Raw genomic sequence first — 20465 nt, forward strand, 5'->3', positions numbered from 1 at the left:
TTAATATGCTCAATTTAAGTTGCAAAAATATATAGGATTCGATAATGACGAATATTTTGTCCAACAAAAAAGGTGTAAGAATGTACATAGAAACAAGGGAGATACTAATTTATTGGAAGAAACAAGATAAAAGTATTCCCATCTAATTATTCTCTACCTTTACTTCGTTTTATGGCAACACTCTCTCAAATAGGTTTTTGTGTATTTGATACGAGAAAAACTAAGAAGCAATCGCTGCCAAATGTTTGAACAAATTTGGCCCCATAAAATGACTCTTATCTGTCGAAAAGCAAATCCGGTGAAAAAAAGTGAAGAAATCAGCGCCAAGCTCCAGGAAAACATCTGGACCATTCTGATCTAAGATATTCTTCCATTCGATTGTGTTATGTTATCTGAGAAGACAACTTCTAAGTCTTCATAAAAGAAGCCTTCGAATATCACTGAAGTTGGATCGAAGTGCAGCCACAAAAGCACCTGAGAAACCGATTTTACAACATCACTGACAGTGTAACGAATATAGTGAAGAGACTGCTAACTGTACAACTTTTACTCATTTTCTTCTTTAGTTGGACAAGAAAGACAAAGAAAGAGGAGGGATAAATCAAAGTGTTGTCCAGCTGATTAAAGTATAGGGGAGATGCAAGTACGGCATAACTTTTCACAGATGGATGTTTAATTTCGTTGGCATTACGTACCTCCAACTTTGCCATCAAACACGCGATGGTCAGCAGACAATGTTACATTCATCTTTGTAACAACAGCTGGCTTCTCAATCCCTGGAACACAGATTTTTCAAGTTCAGAAAAAAGGTGTAGAGCTAGCAGAACTTTGCATTGAGCCATGTGTATTTATGTATTACCATCGTCTCCAATAGCTGGTTCTACAACTTGATTACCTCGGCCAACAGCAAGAATACCGGCCTTCATAAACAAAACCACTTTAGTTCATGATACATAGTGAAAAACCATAGTAGAGTGTATATTTACTTACATTTATGATCAATAAGGAAATGTTAATTTGGGCCACCGACACCAAATTCATAAAATTTTCTGCTTAAAAAAGCTCATGGCCAGCAAGCGAGCTAATGTAATTGAAGCATACATGTTTGGTTTCAAAATGGTAGGGTGTGACAACCAAGAGTGTGCATGAGAGAGAGGGAGAGAGAACCTGAGGCGGGTTTATAATTGCACAAAAATTATCAACAGGATACATCCCCAAGTTTGAAATGCTGCATGGAAAAAAGGGACATTTAAGGTGGTTTAGGAAAAGGAACAACTAATCTATTGCATCCACACAAGCATGAATAAATCACCTGAAAGTGCCGCCTTGGAACTCATTTGGCTTGAGCTTCCCGGCCCGTGCCTTTTCAGCAAGTTCTTTAACCTTTGAAAAAGGCAAAAGTTGAGTAAGGACAAAATTTATTCGGTGAAAGAAAGCATAGCATTAAATGGTCAACAGAATGGCAAGACGTTTGACAAAAAATGTACAGGGTAGCACCTCCAAGGATATTGATGATATGGACTTCTGGTCCGCATTTCTTACAATTGGAGTCATCAATCCCTGAAAATTGAAAGATGTTGTGATGATAGGCATGAGATGAGGGCTGTTAGCTGTTAAGAAACACCAAGTGATATCTCAAAGAATACCTTCTCTGTAGCAACTGCAATAGATATGTCTACTGAATCGCATAAAACTCTTTCCCCTTTGCTGGCATCCCAATAAGCTGCATGGTTAGTTAATAATCAGTGAAGTGCAATAGTTTCGTAAGAAAGAGAAAAGAAACATTATATATATATAACAACTAATTTAGTAAACTCGTGTAAACAGTTAAGTGCAAAGCTGCTATGATCACAAGCTGAGTCAGGCCAAATGGAAAATCCTAAACCCTGATACCCAAGATGGGCATCCTCCTCTCTCTCTGAGTTTCTCATCTCTTGATTTTCAGTTAACCCATCTTCCAAAAGCAGGATTTAAATGGAAAACCACTTACCATTTGCTTCTGGAACATTTCTCAATGCAATAGCAACCGCTTTGATCACTATATCATTAACCGAGACTTTGACATCATACTTTGCTGCAAAGCAGAACAAAGTGAGATCGTGAGCACAATGATGCTCTTCACAACAAATCTCATCAGAGATTGCAACCACTACCTGTAAGCTCCTTTCTGAATGAGAGAAGAGGATCCAGTATAACGTCTGGTATAAGGCATTTAAAATAAGATCACACTTGTACTGCAATATGCAATGCTGAAAGAGAAATGTATACTGTATATGAATATTTGATACCTGTTGATAGATACAAATGAGGAGTGGATTGTTTTGATTCCAATAAGCGTGCTGCAATTACCTTCAAATAATCAAGGAAACATTATTCATAATTACAATAAGATGGGTAACAGCAATGAAAAAACAATTTAGTGTGCATTTGAAAATCATGATGATTATTATCTTATAATTATACTCCCTCCGTTTTTTTAAAAATAGCAACTCTTTCCATTATAGTCTGTTCTTTAAAAATAGCAACTTTTAAACTTTCTATTTTAGGAAATCTTTACACCCCTATACATCAATTTATTTACCACTTACAATTATCAACTTAAAGAGGACCTCATGATCCACTAACATTAATTCCATTACTTTTTTCTCTCCCTCTCTCTTACTTTACCAATTTTTCTCCCCCTCTCTTTTACTTTACCAAATTGTGCATTAAAACCCGTGCCGTTTCAAACCTCCCTATTTTTAAAAAACGGAGGGAGTAGAAACTAAAAAAAAGTTCTACAGAAAAAGCTAGACACTGTATATCTGGATAATCAAAAGTGATATCCGTCCGTCTAAACCTGATTATATCAGCAGCCTTGTACCAGTATCCAGAGAAGTTTATGTTATGTGTATAAGCATGATAAATTCAGGATGAAATTTCCCCTGTGAATCTTAGAAATTTTTACACGGATCTGTCACATGTATGTTTTATGTTTCAGATCCATGTTACATTCCACCCAAAAAGCAGTTGAGAATCTATATACAAAATTCACAGAAGGGAACTTAGGTTCCGATACAGAGAGATAGGCAGGGGTACCATAAACATTTGCTAATATCTTGGGATATGAAGCATATCAGACAATTGACATGATAGCAATGAAAAAGCTGCTGGAAAAATAACAGAGACCAGAAATATAAAAGAAAACAATGATAAATAAAATAAAAGATAAATATTCCTCTTGTGACTAAGAGATCATCCTCCGACAAGGCCACAGCAGAAATAGTTGAATTAAACTTTATTTCTGAACACTGTAAGTAGGGAACATATCCCTATTTGTAAGACTCTATAAAAGACTGTAAGACTCTATAATAGACTCCAACTTAAATAAACTCTATAAGATAAATACTGGACTCCTAAACCAAATCAAACTCTAAGATATAAACATATCTCTAACAAACTAGTAATATCAACTAGATAAATAATACTAATAACTAAAAAAATATAATGATGAATATATATCAGGTTCATATGATATCTTTACTCCTTGAACAGTTCAAGTGTATATAAAAAACAACTAAAATTGATAGCTCAGCACCTTGCGAATTTGACTGTTTGGCAGATCTTCATAAGCAACATCCTGTGCAGTGGATTTAGACCCCGCTGGTAGGGAGGAAGAAGACTGAGGTGATGAAGTCTTATCCTTAGGTACAGATACTTTGGATACTTTTCCAGACTTTATTGCAGCCAAAACATCCCCCTTCAACAAAGTACCACGGGGACCAGATGATGTTAGCGATGATACATCTAAGCCGTGTTCAGAGATTAGCATCTTTGCAGCAGGACTAATCCTATTAAAACTTGATTTCTGAGTTTTGACATCCTTCTTTGCAATTTGTTGAACTGGCTTTTCAGCTTTGGTCCTCGAATCAGTGCTTACAGATGTTCTTACAGCTTCAATGTCATTATTATCCTCAACCTAGAGACACATAGATCCCCAAATAAACTATAATCACTTGTGAATATACATCATCATTCATCAGCAATATGAAGAACACCTTTTTTAACAAAAAAATGATTTTTGGTGAGCATTATAAACTTACAGTTATAGCAATGGGCTGACCCACAGCCACATCTCTTGATCCTTCTGGAGCCAAAATCTTTGCCAAAAATCTGAAACCAACAAATCAAAACTATGATTATAAAATAGATAAATAATTAAGAGAATGTTGAAGAGATATTGAAGTTATAACACCATCTGTCATGCAAATTACGTTTGAGCAAGCATTTGACCAAACTATGACGACTGAAAGCATTTCACAGTTCATGCCACAACAAGAATGACAAGAAATTTCATATAACAACTTCCCAGCAGGATAGAGAAACCTATCAAAGTTTAGTTACATAAATATGTTTAGCAGTAAATGACCCACTAATCAACTTAAGATCCAAAACATCAATGAAAAATATTTTATTGTTTGAGGAAGTCACCACAGTAGTTTTCCAGAACTATGTGGTCCTTCATATATTTCCCTGGACCAGCAGAAAATTTTCGTGATACTAAACTCTTATGCATTCAACCAATACAATAAACATTTCTATTACCCTTCTTCAAGACATTCATATTCAAGTGTTGCTTTGTCTGTTTCGATTTCACAAATAACATCACCAACCTCAATCTGCAACAAGCACAGAAAGACATGTCACCAGAAAGCAGATATATACATGAGATCTATGTTGGCAAGAGAAAAATATTCTGACCTTATCACCTTCTTTTTTCGTCCATTTTGCAATATTCCCCTGGTTCTGCAGATGAAAGAGAAAAATAAATTAAAGAAGAGAGCATTTTCAGAACTTAAAAACAATTGTAAATGATGGCATAGCGTACAAAACTTGACAGCTAGAGGTGCTCTTACCATGGTAGGTGATAGTGCCGGCATTTGAAGGACGGTGTGCGGAGGAAGTTCAGATGTGTTGATGTTCACAGAGCTAGTTTCCGGCATGTTGTCTCCATGTGTTGCTGCTGGTTCAGTGGAAGTTTTATCTGCTGCTTCTACCCCACTTATAGTTGTAGGAATGCTACCTATATCATCTTGATCCTCAACCTGGGTAACAAGATTAAAATCAGTCATCTGATATTAGATGATGCCAGTAACATAATTCAAGCCTGGTCTCTCTCCTAAGAGACAGATGTCTTATACTCTTATTCAAGAAGATTAAGGTTCCAAAAGAAAATCATAAAACATGCAAGGCAGTAAGCTCAAAAGAACATATATCTACCAGTGATTTCAGGTTATTAAAAAAGGATTTAGCTTTATGGTTAAACTTAACAGATGGCCCTCAATAAGGTGGGCGTATAAGTCCCATGATAATCCCAGTTAACCATGGATAGTCTATAATTGAGTTAACCATCGAGTGTGCAAATTGCAATATTTAGACATATTCAACGCATATAATGATATGTTTGGAATTTGAAAAAAAAAATCAATTATACTCCAATTAACGAAAGAATTAACATAAAGAGAGAAGATTTAGATGCCTATGGCACGTAACTGTAACTGCTATAGGCTGTCCCACAGGAACATCCTTTGAACCTTCTGGCACCAGTATCTTAGCTAGAAACCTGCAAGCATATAATATTTACTCAGATACATTTTCAGGAAGAATAAAGTAATTCTTAGTAGTCAATGAAAACAAATTTCATAAGAAATACTACAACCCAACAAAATAGCTATTGACAGTCATGCTGACGAGAGATTCAATATTCTGAGTAATATGTATATTTATTTTTGCAATAGAACTTATAGGGAGTATTAATTATGGCTCAATTTAACAATAAATGGACTTTGAATGGAGACTGCAATTTTTTTCGTTTTCCTTTTTCTTTTTTGAGTAAAGACAGCAATTCTTCAACAAGCAACAGTAGATCCATCACATACAGCAGTAGATCTAGATCCATTAACAAGCAACATAATTTACCCTTCTTCAAGAGATTCAAACTCCACAGTGGCTTTGTCTGTCTCGATTTCACAAAGCACATCCCCCACTTCAACCTATTAGATCCAGAAGAAAGAAACAGATCAGATCAACTTAATCTACCTGAGATATCTAATCCATATTTTGGCACTACATTTTCATATTATTCATTCATCGAATGTGTTATACTGTTACTGCAGTTGCAATTGAGAATGCTGCATGACAAGGAAATCTGAATGACACCGTAACTCCAACTGACCTTATCTCCTTCTTTCTTCATCCACTTCACAATATTACCTTGACTCTATAGAAAAGGAAAAACATATAAGGATGCCAGTGACAGAGTGTTGTTATGGTTAATATATTACATAAAGTCATTTACCATTGTAGGTGATAAAGCTGGCATTTGAAGCACTGTATGCTCAGGTATCTCTGAAATAATTTAGAACTTGATGATAAGCGAAAAAAATATAGAGAATACAATATTTTCTTATTTAGTTTTCCAGATTACTGTCTACAAGATTTTAGTAAAATCTAACGTGAAGGCACTGCTGTTGGATATATCTGAGACTTCTTTCATACTGTTCAATAGACAAAATGCTTCTATACTCTCTTGAAACATATGAAGCAAACAAATGTGATGTCATATATCTCACAGCAGAATGGAGTTCCATACTTATGCAATCCATAATGATCCATGATGTTGCTGTCTATTCATCCTCTTTTTCCAAGTTATACACGGGTAATATCTAATGACAAACTAATACTATGAGGAAGCTTCAACTACAGGAGGCTAAAGATCAATATGTGAGCTCAACTAACTATAACCACCTTAAGCCAAACAAGGCACATTAATGTGCACAAGCAGAGCCACAGAAGCAAATAAGCAACATTGCTTATAATATCTATCACTATTTTCCTTAGACGTTGCTAAGATAATAATAATATTCAACATACTATTTTCTGAGTTAAAATATTACTACAAGATTGAGTATAATTGTATAAGGGTTACACATTAACATCTGGGACAATACATAAAATAAGCTTGGATGGAAAACTACATGATGGATGAATCCATGCAAATTAGTTATTGACAGTTTAACTAAGCCAGCTTGATGAAGCTGACACACGAGATTGCCAAATAAAATTTTGAATAGGAAGATCAAGTTGAGCAAAAAGAGTTATACCGGCAGAAGAAAAGGAGCGGATGCCGATTTTGAACTGTAAACACCCCATGCATATAGTTAGCAAAGCTGCATATGTTTAGATATATTAAAAATACCATTTTGCTACCAACCTTGATCTTAGAAGAATCTCCATAAATTCCATTAATTAATGGAAATGATGCTGCTGGCCTGCAAAATTTCAGAAGGAGATTATGGAAAAGTAAAAATTAGCCAGTGGATTTAATGCTATTCGAATTTGACAAATAATACACCATACTATCAAATGCAACATTCAGAAAGTTATTTTCTTCTCTTATACTATAAGGCAATTTATTAGAAACATCAAATTTTTTTAGGAACAATTTAAGAGTCAGACCACAAGGAGATATGCCAGGACAGAAAGGCTAGAATATATTTTCCAATGCTAGGGTAGAAGTGTGCACTTCACTTGTCATGTAAGCTGACCGCTTCGACCAGCAAGACTCAGTTATCAAAATTGATTCATAAAAATGAAAGTACAAAAACTACTGAATCAGAAGTAATGATACAGATTTCAGACTACTGAATAGTGGCATTCGCTGCAGAGTATTGTACAGAAAGAATTCAAGTCATGCGAAAGCCTTCCTATTTACAACTTTCAACAATAAAGACAAGAAAACCTAGCCGCGTATAGCTATTTATGATATAAAAGCACCAAGCCTATTACACATCTGCAGACTGTAGCAAATGGCGAGTAGAAGCATAGCTCTCCTTTGACAATTGGTTTAGCAGTAAAAATCTGCAGTACTACTTGTCTAATTAAAGTTATCTGTTAAAAGATAAAACAGACAGCTAAGAATATTACTTCCACTAAGTCAGCTCATAAGCCATAACAGAGGAAGAATAAAGGAGATTGTTTGGAAAAATACAAAAAAACTGAGAAAAACATTAAATCTTAAAACTCAAAATACTGGTGTGTTTAATACAAACATCAACTGCAAGTTCAAGTTGAGGTAGACAAAACAAGAGAAGGAACTAAGCATAAGATTGTACAGGCATACCTTAACAAAGTCTCTGCAACTTCAGGACTAGTATTTGACCCCCTTGAACTGCGGCACCAATATGTTGACAATAAGATGATAAAGAAGCACATTTGATACATAACTGGAAATTCTGTATGAAGAATATAGGAAATGGTCCAGGAATTATGTCAAACCATCTAGGTTCTATTTCAGAGGCATAGGATGAAACATTGGGGGAAAGCAATGTCATTGCATTCAGGATAAATAACAGATTCCAAACCCATATGAATAAATGAACCTGAGGCACATACAATGTAACCTTGAGCATATGTGCTCGCTAGTATAAAATCAGCAAGCAGCTCCACTAAAGAGCTACTTGTGATTCGGATTAAGACATTGTTACTCTCCAACATAATTGCATTCGTCCTTGCATTCTAAGGCATAACAAAAACAACAATAAATGCAGCACAAGGCAGCAGAACAACTACGGATTCCTACATTCTATTTCACCAATCGACTAATTCCAATGCCGCCGCATTTGACCGCTCCACCAACCACTCAATCTTATCCAAAACAACGTTGTTTCAAGTTCCGATCGGATAAAGAATTCATGATGCCATCGTATCAACCAAAATTAAGTTCATTCGAATTCAGCGGCAAAAGGAATAAACAAGAATGAAGAGTACCGATTGAGAAATGAATGAGTAGATGAGAGAGATAGGAAGCGAGCTCTGATCCTGATGAGAGACGGAGCACACGAGATCACCGGATGCCGTAGCCTAGACAGCGCCATAGATCAAATTCGCAGCAAATTCTCCTTTCTCCTACTTCTCTATATTAAATGATTTCTACATAAGCACACAAAATGTAGATGAATTCGTTTTTTCCCACTTTTACAAACTAATGTGTCCAAAAAGAAAAAAAAAAGCTTTTTTTGTCACTCTAAGTCTGTTTAATAAATATTTTAATAATAAATTAAAAATTATGATAAATTTAAGTTAGTAAAATATTTATAAAATGAATATTAGGTATAATATGAATATTTCAAAATATATAACAAAATATATTTAATTATGTCTTTTTTATTTTTGAATTTAGGATACGCCACATATATTTAGTTATGTCCTTTTATTATTAAATTCTGGATCTGCTACTTAAATGTTTAATTATGTCACTTTATTTTTTAATCCTGGATCCGCTACTGAATGAATTGATATATGTTGGAAATGAAGGCTATTCCGATCCACGATGTGGTAGCGGGATTGGGAGCGATCCAGGGAGTGGTGTTTGAGATCATCATCACATTCGGGCTGGTGTACACCGTGTACGCGACCGCAGTGGACCCGAAGAAGGGGTCACTTGGAACCATCGCCATCGGTTTCGTTGTGGGTGCCAACATCTTGGCTGCGATATGACTTGAATTAAATTAAAATTTGAATAATTGGGTAATACTCAATCCTCGATACATTAAAATTTCAAAATCCTAATACCCGAACCCATTCCTGATATCCTATTTTTCATGTTTATGGTATACATTATCTGGAAATTTTCTGATCAAATTAGGATTATTCGATACTCGATATCCAAACTGACAGTCGTATTTCCATCTATATGACTCATTATATACTGCAAATATTTTTATTAAGAGGGAATATCGTTTTTAATACATAAACTATCCCAAATGAGCAAATTTAGTCCGTAACATTTCATAATATCTTTTGAGGTCCATCAATTATAGGTTAATACCAATTCTACAACTTTTAGCTATTTCCAATATTTTCATGACCAAAGTACCCTTAAGGCTATGAAGGGCAATTCAATCTATTTACCCTCTCATTACGTGCGAAAGTGAAAGATCAGGTACCATTTACGTGCGAAAGATCAGGTACCATTTTTTAGACTACAATTACTAATAATATTAATATTGATTAATAATAATAGTATAAAGAGTGAGGAGAATGAGAGAAGATATTATAATACCACTTTTGGTACTAATTTTATGTATGCCCAAAAAACCATCTATGACATAAATGGGAAAATATATTTGTTTAAAGGGCATTTTGGGAAGAAAATTGCATCAGGTACCAAAAATGTGATTTATAGGTACAAAAAACGATATAAAATAAAGATCAGGTACCATTTACGTGCGAAAGTGAAAGACCAAGTACCATTTACGTAGTTCACTCTATTTTTAATTGTCAATTTTGTATTGCTCTTAAAAATAACATATTCTTCTGTGTATAGCTTTAAGATTGAAAAATTAATATTCCATCTAATAAATTGAACTACTTTTATATACAAGTATAAGTATAATATTTACATATATTTATACCTAAGTTATTTCACTATTAATATTAAATATAGTACAATGATTTAAAATATTACAAATAAGTAAAACTAAACGTAAATAATTAATAGTAATAAAATATTAATATCATAAAGATATTTTTATTTTGAAACTAAAATTAGAGGAAATATCTTTTTTGGTACATCAACTATCCCAAATTATAAACCTATATAAACGCGATTTTCGTTTCATTTTCATTTGCACCACTTGTTTTAACGAGTTTTCTCTCTCTCTAACTTTTTGTACAAGAGCATCATCGAGCGATGGATCACAACAACGAGTCCAGTCCAGCGACGAGTGGATCTCAGACTCCCACGGTACCTGTGGGATCTGGATGGGGGCAGATGGGCCCGGGGTTTAACATCCCTTGGAATCAGATGATGGGGATGATGGCCGGTGCGCCGGGGGGGGGCGCAGGGGGTATGCCGTGGGGGATGACGGGCGGCGGGCAGTCAGCGCTCGGGTGGGTGGGGGGGGGTATGCCCCAGATGCAACAGGATGATGTGCCAGGGCGGGATGCCCGGGGGGATGTAGCACGGTATGCATCCCGGGATGCGGGGGGGGGGGGGGGGGGGGGGGTTCAGGGGTCACCGGGAGGGGACACGGTATATCGGCCCTCGCTTGATTTTTTGACGGCTTCGTCTCACACGTCGACCCCAGTGGAGACGCAGTTCACTGGCGATAACCTTCTGTCATTGCATGATATGGGGATCGATCTCGAGGATCCGGATACTCCCGTTCCGGCGAGGCGGGCCGCGCCGAAGAAGAAGACGAGGGGGAAGGCCAAGGCGGTCGGCGAGTCATCGCAGCCCGCTGTTGACCACACCCCTGGCCGGAGGAAGTGGACGAAGGATGAGTACGCCGGGGTGGCCAGGGGGTGGTTGGAGGTGTGCGACGATCCGCTGGTTGCGAACAACCAGCGGGTCGTCAACATGTGGGCGAAGATCAGAGCTGCCTATAGGAGGCATTGCCCGCACGGGAAGGACTTTAGCAACGAGGAGGTCCGGAAGGGGTGGGAGCGCACCAGGGCCGCGGTGGGCCGTTTTGCGAATTTGTACGCCAACGCCCTCCGTCAGCTCAGTAGTGGGCAGAATGAGGACGACGACCGGAGGATAGCCGCGAGTCAGTTCCCCTTGGAGGGGAAGTATAAGGAGTTCACCTTCTGGGAGTGCTTCTTGTTGCTGAAGGACTCCGAGAAGTTCCGGGCGGGATGCGACGCTGGGTGGCCGAAGAAGCAGCGACTGAACTATAGCGGCGACTACAGCGGCAGCGGCGGCGGATCCCACGACCTCCCCCACGGCGACGGCGATGAGGAGTAGAGAGCGGCGGGGCTCATGTGTGGAAGCCCTTTTTTTTTAAAAAAAATCATGTACTTTTTTTTAAAAATCTTTGTACTTTTTTTTTAATGGAATGGATTATTTTTCCCGTATATGTGTCGTACATTTAATTCCGTAATTTAATCGTAATTTTAATTCCGTAAATGTAGTATATTTTGAATTATTTTTATTGCGGCTGGCCTAAATCTGATGTGGCAGGTGGATTTTTTAGTGTTGCTGACGTGGCAGGGGAGAGAATGACTGGCCTATTGCTGGCATATGGCTGGCCTAAGCACCATTGCGGATGCTCTTAGTTTCTTCTTCCTTATTTTTTAAACATTTTATCTTCCTTTCTTTTTTCTTTTTCTCCTTAGTTTATGTTTCTTCTTCCTTCTTTTTTCTTCTCTTGTTTTTCTTCTTTTCTTTTTAGTGTTTTATACATACATCTAATTGCATTAATAATATAAATCAAGAACAAAATGCCAAATTAAATTAATTATTTTAAGTAATTAAATCAATTGAATATTTTTTATTAAATTTTTTATACTCATTTTAAGGTTGAAACACCTAACTAAAAATATTCAACTCTTTATATCATTATGAATACAATTCACAATGTTAAATTTTTATTAAGGCTATATTAATAAGTTACTAATTTATGTAAAATAATAATAATAATAATAATAATAATAGTTATAATTATTAAAATATTATTATTACATAATATTCTGGTGATTCATAATTTATATAATTATACTACAATTATTTATTAACTACTAACACTTTTTAGTATTATTATAATAATTAAATATAATTATATCTATAATTATAATTAAGTATATTTGAATGATATAAAAAAATAAATTAATTATTAATCTATAACATTAAAATAATAATATTAATATTGATTAAAAATAATAGTATAAAGAGTGAGGAAAATTAAAGAAGATATTATAATATCACTTTTGGTACTAATTTTATTTATGCCCAAAATATCCTTTATGACATGAATGGGAAAATTAATTTGTTTAGAAGGCATTTTGGGAAAATAATTACATTAGGTACCAAAAATATGATTTATAGGTACCAAAAACAATATAAAACAAAGATCAGGTACCATTTACGTGCAAAAGTGAAAGATCATGTACCATTTATTTAGTTCACTCTAATGAAAATGAGAGGGTAAATAGATTGAATTGCCCTCATGGCCTTAAGGGTACTTTGGTTATGAAAATATTGGAAATAGTCAAAAATTAGTTGAATTGATATTAACTTATAGTTGATGGACCTCAAAAGATATTATGAAATGTTACGGATCAAATTTGCTCATTTAGGATAGTTGATGTATAAAAAAAGATGTTCCCTCTTTTATTAAATATCAACGCTCGTTCTACTCTAATTATTTTTATTGAAATTCTATAATATTACACTCTGATTTCATTTTTATAGTCACGAAGAGAGCAGTACTCTATTCGCCAATTAAAAATAGTTTCATTGGTGGACGATATGAGTTTTAATGCAAAATTAGTATAGTATGAAAAAAAGATATGGTAGAAAGAATGAGAAAATGTAGATAAAATAGGAAAGAAAGAGAGAGAAAAAAAGTGAGTAATAAATTGGATATGACTTTTTATATTTAGTACGAGACTAATTTTTATGGACAGACGAAAATGAAAAGATGAGAAAATATAATTCTATAACTATTTTCCCAATTTTCCAGGATTTAACTCATGCATAAACACAAATTTACTTGGCTGATTCTCAACAACAAAGTTGGAAATGCCTCATGGGGAAGGGAGTCAAGTTGAGTTACATAGTTGATTCTCAACAACAAAGATATAGTGATACACTGCTGAAATATTGATACGACCATCACTCAATAAATAAAAGTCTCTCTCCTCTCCCAAAACAAACACTAACACTTCGTGGCTTTATTTGATAAAAAGGAAGCAATCTGAGCAAAACGCCAAATAAAACTATAGCAAATGACGAGTCGAACCAACACACATATTCCACCTGATCAGATGAGTCTGGCACCAGAAAACGTAGTCGCAGCTCAACCAAGACCTCAGTTCTTTACTGTAGTCACATGCCTCAGAAGCATGGAGACGACATCAGGGGAGATTCTGGAAGCTTCTGCCTTCAGGTGATGGATCTTTCCATCTGTTTCTTCTTCAAGGCGTTTCACATTAGCACCTGAGTCTCCACTGCTCTGTGCACATGAAGGAGAAATGTTCAATATAGTAATGTGTGGAGAAGTGAAGAAGATTTATTAATGGGACTATTGAAATAAACTAGTGTCATATGCCTATTGAATTATTACCTCGGCCACCTTCCTTTGATATTCAGCCTCCATTTGAGAACGAAATTCAGCAATTTCCTTCTCGGCCTCCTCTTTTGCCTGTTTAAGTCTGGCTTGTTTTGCTGTGCATGATAGCCAGAGCTAAAAGTGAGAGTCATTCTATGAGCGAAGCACATAAAAGTAGTGTTTATTAAGTGTAGAAACTTAAGGCGTGTTTGAACGAGACCACGTTCATCCACCCCTATAGACTATATCCCTCCAATCCCCACAGCCATGGGAGAAATGCAAAAAGGGGGTATTTAACTGACAGAGAAATACAGTACTACATCAGACTTCAGACGGTCACACTATCATCAGAATTTTACAGTCTCCAAAAAAGGGTTCCTAGCTACCAAAGAAAGCAAGAGCGTAAACAATTAAGCATGAATACCCAGGTAAAAAATCATCACCAGTTCTAGCAGCATTGACAATGTGCTGAGCCTCTTGTTCTGCAGCTAGCAAGAGTTGAATTCCATTCTGGCTACTGGAGGCCATGTCGGGGGTGACTGAAACAAGGCTTCAGAGATAAAACAATGTAAACTAGTTAAACTCACATCAAGGTGATGCCAAAGCATCAGCAGTGCGAGATCACAAAACTTCATGCTAAAGACTTTGCAACAAACATGCACAACTTTTCATGAAATTCCAATTCATTAATTAAATCCCATGAAACTGTTCAAATTAAGAGGACAACTCAGATTTAGAAGGCAATCATTCATGATTAACTGAAATAAGTTAGGAAACAACCAGTTTCAAATAATAATAAAGCATAATAGTACTCAGTACACTAACTACTACTACAACTAACCTGATCATCTGCTCTTCATTAAACTGAAAGCAGAATTGAATACCTAATCATGCATTAATCTGAGAAAACTAAGAATCGCCACAGATCCCAAACTTATTACTATATCCAATTCAAACCTCGCCACATTACATCCTCTCTACTCGAATTAGTGGAAGCCAACGGCTCAACTCTGACGCCATCCCAAAAGCAGAGATTCATTTATGCCAAAATTGAATCACTAAATAAGAAAACTTAAGGATCGCAGTGCTAATGATTGAAACGATCACCACTTCCAAACCCCACCATCAAATCAGCACACCCCCAAACAAGAGTACGTTTTGAGACAAGATTATTAATTGGCAGAAAACGGGGCATATCACAACAAGGTCTGCAAATCCAGAAAGAGAAATTTGCTCTAGCGCAACAGCAGATCTAACCATCCACGAACCATATACATCGAACATTATCGGAAAATTGAGAAAGTTGAAGAAAATTACGGCAGTGAAAAGGAAGAAAGCAGAGAGATTGGAGTGATGTAAGCACCTGGAAAGAGAGAAACTAACAATGGATCAGACTTGAGAGCGTGAATGAGGGAGAGAGGGGTGGATAACGACGATTTGAGAATCCAACGAAACAAATTGACCGTTTAGTTTTTACTAATGCTTGGGTGTCTTTTCACAATTATCTTCAAAATTTTTTGCATATTTCGTTGGTATTAATATTTTTAGGGAAAATCATATGTTTCGTCTATAAATTGATAAGTAATTTGGTTATTACCATAGGGTTATTATGTGATCATATCTTTATTATTTTTAACAAAAAAACGATAAGTTTTAAAGAATAGGAAATGGGGAAGAGAAGAATAGTACCAAGACTTTGTTTCTTACCAAATCCTATACCATTCCGTCTATAGGACTTATCAAAGAATAGGAAGTGGGGAATGGAGGAATAGTACCGAGACTTTGTTTCTTACCAAATCCTACACCATCCCGTCTATAAAATAATAAGTTATTTGGTTATGGGTTATCATATGATAACACTTTTATTAAAATATTTCTAAATAGAAAGATAAAATTGAAATATTGGGAAAATGTTTTTAAAAACATATGAATGTATAAAATGAGAATTTTAAAAGAGCTACGAATAGAGAATGCATGAGAGATCATCATATTGTACATATATGGACTGCGAATTAATAAACTTAATACAAAAACCTTTTTCATAAATTGATTAGAAGTAGATGGTATGAGATAGAAGAATGATACAAATTCATAAGTTTAGAGCAATAGTAATTTTTTTCATAAAATGGTTAGAATTAGAAATATAGGTAGTATAAGATAGAAGAATGATATGCAATCGATCCAATGTACCATGTGTCTAGCATCATCCAACAATTAATGGCCATCAACGTTCAACATTCAGCCATTGTAGATCACACTCGTTGTGCTAGGCTATATTGGTCGACTTCTCATTGTTTGTTTCGTGCTAGTCCATCGGCCATCATCGATTCTGTTGGCCTTCGCCCCCAAGTCCCAAAAATATTGGTCATCCGCCCTTGCCCCCCGCCCATTGCAAGTCGTATTCGACTGTGCTTGGCTATAGTGGTTGACCTTACCACGACCTTATTTGTGTAGTCCCTCAGCCCTCATTGGATACTATCGTCCCTCGCTAAAAAAACATATTCGTGCGAGTCCGGCATTTATCCAAAACTTCCTCCGTCCATCAAAGGATGCTAAGGGTATCTCCACCGGCGCCCCTCCCGGTCGCCGGTCGGCAACGTCCGACCGGACGTCCGCCGTAGGGAGCGGGAAAGGCGCCCACGCCCGTCCTGAGTGCCCGTCGGATGGGCTCGCCCCTCGCATCGACGTCCGACCGGACGTCCGCCACTGTGGCGAAGGTCGGACGTCCTGAATTTTTAATTTTATTTTTAAAAAAAAAACTCTATAAATAGGGCTCCCCCAGCTTCATTTCATTCGCACCACATGTGTTGACAAGTTTCTCTCTCTAACCTCTTTTTTCAATTATCTATAATGGCGAGTAGTCGTGCGGGTTGTAGTGGCGGAGACGCTAGTGATAGTGATGGTTATAGTGATGATGAATTGGATCTCGCTGTGCAAGAGGCGATTGATCGACGGCTCCGGCAGAGGCAGCAGCGGCGGCGGCCGTGCCTCGGCCGATCCATCGCCGACGGCATGTACCCCAGGACCACATTGCTGCACATATTCGGTTGTATGAGGACTACTTTGCTCCGCAGCCGCGTTTTGGGGATGCCTTATTCCACCGACGTTTTAGGATGCATCGTCCTCTGTTTATGCATATCGTTGGTGCATTAGAGAGAAGGTACGAGTTTTTCAGGATCAGGGAGGATGCGGCTAGCAAACCCGTACACACGCCAATACAGAAGTGTACGGCCGCAATCAGGCAACTGGCGTACGGAGGCCCGGCCGACATGTTCGACGAGTACCTCCACATTGGGGAGTCTTCAGCCGTCGAGTGTCTGTTGGAGTTTTGCGCGGGCGTTAGAGCGATATTCGGGGAGAGGTATCTTCGGCGTCCGAGCCCCGAAGACTGCCAGCGGCTAATTAATATGCACGGGTCGGTGCACGGGTTCCCTGGGATGTTGGGCAACATCGATTGTATGCATTGGGAGTGGAGGAACTGCCCCGCCGCCTGGAAGGGGATACACACTTCCGGCTTCAAAGCCAAGCTTCCCACGATGATCCTTGAAGTTGTAGCTGACTACCGGCTGTGGATATGACATGTTTATTTTGGAGTGGCCGAGTCGAACAACGACATCAACGTCCTCCAGTCGTCGCCCCTGTTCAACGATCAGTGCAATGGCGTTGGTCCCGCCATCAGTTTCGTCGCCAACGGCAACCAGCACAACATGGGATACTATTTGGCGGATGGGATATACCCAAACTGGCCCGTCTTTGTGAAGACGATCAAGCATGCGATCGGGCCAAAGAAGTCTTACTTTGCGACCCGGCAGGAGGCAGCGCGCAAGGATGTTGAGCGCGCATTTGGTGCGCTCCAGAGTCGATGGGCGATGGTGAGGGGTCCGGCACGGCAGTGGTATATTCCCAACATCGGCGATATCATGTACGCGTGTATCATTTTGCACAACATGATTGTTGAAAGTGAAGGGGACAAACTGACTCAGTCGACCAGCGAAGATGACACGGGTGCCGGTCCAAGCCACGGCGTGGCCACCGCGAATGTGAACATGGGGGTACCTCATGGAGAGGTTGAGCCGTTGCGCGCATTTGCCGACATGCGGCAAAGAAATGCCCATATTCGACTTCAGGAGGATATCATCGAAGAGGTTTGGACGCGGAGGGGTGGACACTGATGTGGTTGTTTTTTTTTTCTATCTACTATGTAATTTTTTTTCGAATGATGTATGTTTTTTTTTAATGAAATATTCGTATTTCCCGTTTGTATTTGTGTCGAATTTAATTCCGTGAATTTTTTTAATTGTGAATTAATTTAATTGTGGGAAGGGCTAGTGGGAAGGGCTAGTGATGTGGCAGTGGAATGGGAAGGGCTAGTGCTGATGTGGCATGCAGTTTTTGTGGGAAGGACTAGTGGAGGGGCGAGTGGGAGGGGCGCCACCGGAGTTACCCTAATGGCATAAAACTCTGCGCACTTCGAACATAAACAATTTTTGTGGCCGATATCTTCTCATGACTTGTCCCTTGGGTTCTATAAGCCATCATCCCTTGATCCCAAAAAATTCTTATCTCAATACCTATTCCGACCACATGAACATGGGGGATGCCAATACATGAAACTTTATGCACCGTGCAATGAGGTTTATGAAAATCTAAGCCTTGAGAGTTGAGAATTTTCTCTTAAAAGTTCAAGTTTTTAATTAAAATTCCACCAAGTCTAGTCCCAGATATAGTTGAGAAATAGGATACATGTTTTTTTATTCTCTTTTTTGGTTGTTAGTTATCCAACTAATTTCTTATCTCACAACTAAATAGCGAGTTTCCATGTTTTTTCTAATACATGCTCTTAGTCTTACTAGTATCAAACTATATTTTACCTTACTATTCTTTTTCTAATTTAAGAAAAATAACTAACCAAAATTATTTTGATTCTCTAAATTGAATCCTTCAATCTAATTTTCTAACCTTATACGAGTAATTTAATTCTTGATTTGGGCTTGATTATCAAATAGCAAATGGGCCTGTGCCTAAGTTATTGCTAACAAGTTAGATCTCCACGAATATTTCGATATTTGATCAATTTTGACGTGGTCCGATACATTTTCACTTTTGGATTGAATGTCATATTCTATTCACGGGCCATAACTTTTTTTCTTCTAAAAAATTATCTTTCCTATTTTAAAACACTGACAATTTTTTGTACTATTATCTATTTTAACTTCTTAAAATAAGAATACATATAATTTTATGTTATCCTAAAAATTGTTCATCTTCCTTAAAATGAAGAGAGTACTTTACAAAGGGAACACAAAATAAATTGTGGCTGCAACTACACCACTATTGACAATAACAACAATGAGGACACAGAAATCTCCACAAAATCCAACCATTTGTGCCTGCAACTATACAATGTAAAATATTTAATCGTAGTTTTGGAACTATATTTTAAAACGGCGAGCATTTCAATATATTCTTGTTTATCGAAGGAATTGGAATAAAAAACCGCATATTCTTCAATCAAATTGGATTTAGTCAATTACACCGCGAAGCATTGACTTTAAAGCAGCACCACTAGTCTAATTAATAATTAGTCCTGTACTAATAATTGCGTTTAGTTAAAAGTCAAGTCAACTCATTAAAATGGATTAGTGCATATTTGATGGTTGATGTACTCCATTAGATTTGCATTTACTTCCAAAAGGTTACCACTTGTAATATTTAAGGATCATTTAAATCCAATGATTAAATTAAAATTAATATAGGTTGAACATTCGGAAATAATATTTTATTCAATAATAGACACTTTATGATACCACCGAAACTCATCTTACTTTTTTAAAAATTGACCTTATTTAATCAACGTATATGTTACTCACAAAAAAAAGAAAAACATTTTCCACTTAATAACTATCATTACCCTACCTCCGGAATTAAATGTCTCATTATTTTTTGTTTGCCAATAAATTTTCATTCTAAATTTACTATTTTTAATACATATACATTATATTCCACTAACTCATTACACTCCTAATTTATTATACTACTATACAAATTATAAAACAATGGTCCAAAACCAATATAGATTATTACTTGTAAATGAAATAAGTCCACATGGGATTCTTTATTACATCTATTTCATAAATGACACATATGCATCCATATGAGATTAAACAATTTATCTCAGTAGGGAAATAATCACCTTAGAAAATTCACACAATCATTGTGGAAGATTCATATTTAATTGTTAATGTTTGTATTTATCCGATCAACTATAAAGATTGTGGGAAAATACTAGATTTTAGACTTAGTTCATGAGTATCAACTGTAGTAAAACCAATAGTAGTATAAAAAAAAGATGTATATTGTATTAAAAACTTT

The 20465-nt window shown here is 36.8% G+C and overlaps 2 protein-coding genes across 5 annotated transcripts; both read right to left on the bottom strand.

Annotated features, from left to right (window-relative positions):
• Nucleotides 1-13: 13 nt before the first annotated feature.
• Nucleotides 14-9003, bottom strand: LOC125209137 (dihydrolipoyllysine-residue acetyltransferase component 1 of pyruvate dehydrogenase complex, mitochondrial-like). Its single transcript, XM_089067993.1, has 23 exons — nucleotides 8809-9003; nucleotides 8162-8209; nucleotides 7253-7310; nucleotides 7143-7176; nucleotides 6338-6387; nucleotides 6215-6259; nucleotides 5959-6032; nucleotides 5533-5602; nucleotides 4896-5084; nucleotides 4741-4785; nucleotides 4585-4658; nucleotides 4083-4152; nucleotides 3578-3958; nucleotides 2289-2349; nucleotides 2154-2198; nucleotides 1991-2074; nucleotides 1647-1723; nucleotides 1498-1560; nucleotides 1313-1383; nucleotides 1168-1228; nucleotides 860-920; nucleotides 696-776; nucleotides 14-474 (listed from the first exon to the last, which is right to left on the bottom strand). The coding sequence occupies exons 1-23, from the start codon at nucleotides 8913-8915 to the stop codon at nucleotides 416-418; spliced, it is 1908 nt and encodes a 635-aa protein (XP_088924119.1). The 5' UTR covers nucleotides 8916-9003; the 3' UTR covers nucleotides 14-415.
• A 4504-nt stretch (nucleotides 9004-13507) lies between these two features.
• On the bottom strand, nucleotides 13508-15605 carry LOC125216890 (V-type proton ATPase subunit G 1-like). Of its 4 annotated transcripts, none has more exons than XM_048118675.2 (4): nucleotides 15457-15605; nucleotides 14537-14643; nucleotides 14109-14209; nucleotides 13508-13997 (listed from the first exon to the last, which is right to left on the bottom strand). In XM_048118675.2, exons 2-4 carry the CDS (start codon nucleotides 14619-14621, stop codon nucleotides 13854-13856), a joined length of 330 nt encoding a protein of 109 aa, XP_047974632.1. In that variant the 5' UTR covers nucleotides 14622-14643; nucleotides 15457-15605; the 3' UTR covers nucleotides 13508-13853. The 4 variants fall into 4 exon arrangements, with proteins under 4 accessions (XP_047974632.1, XP_047974633.1, XP_047974634.1 ...); XM_048118676.2 differs by having other exon boundaries at nucleotides 15411-15554; XM_048118677.2 differs by having other exon boundaries at nucleotides 14537-14632; nucleotides 15457-15552.
• Between the last annotated feature and the right edge of the window lie 4860 nt (nucleotides 15606-20465).

This window comes from Salvia hispanica, chromosome 3, assembly GCF_029641045.1.
Source record: "Salvia hispanica isolate PSC_SH4W2 chromosome 3, Shi_PSC_v1, whole genome shotgun sequence".
In the NCBI taxonomy this organism is placed as follows: domain Eukaryota; kingdom Viridiplantae; phylum Streptophyta; class Magnoliopsida; order Lamiales; family Lamiaceae; genus Salvia; species Salvia hispanica.

What these genes read in the sequence shown, in the direction of transcription:
- LOC125209137 (XM_089067993.1), bottom strand. Translation starts at nt 8,915, where the DNA reads ATGGCGCTGTCTAGGCTACGGCATCCGGTGATCTCGTGTGCTCCGTCT. An exon ending in TATCATCAATATCCTTGGAG is followed by an intron (nt 1,384 to 1,497) that starts GTGCTACCCTGT and finishes CCTTTTTCAAAG; the next exon opens with GTTAAAGAACTTGCTGAAAA. An exon ending in CAATTATAAACCCGCCTCAG is followed by an intron (nt 921 to 1,167) that starts GTTCTCTCTCCC and finishes TTGTTTATGAAG; the next exon opens with GCCGGTATTCTTGCTGTTGG.
- LOC125216890 (XM_048118675.2), bottom strand. Translation starts at nt 14,621, where the DNA reads ATGGCCTCCAGTAGCCAGAATGGAATTCAACTCTTGCTAGCTGCAGAA. An exon ending in TGTCAATGCTGCTAGAACTG is followed by an intron (nt 14,210 to 14,536) that starts GTGATGATTTTT and finishes TATCATGCACAG; the next exon opens with CAAAACAAGCCAGACTTAAA. An exon ending in ATCAAAGGAAGGTGGCCGAG is followed by an intron (nt 13,998 to 14,108) that starts GTAATAATTCAA and finishes TCATGTGCACAG; the next exon opens with AGCAGTGGAGACTCAGGTGC.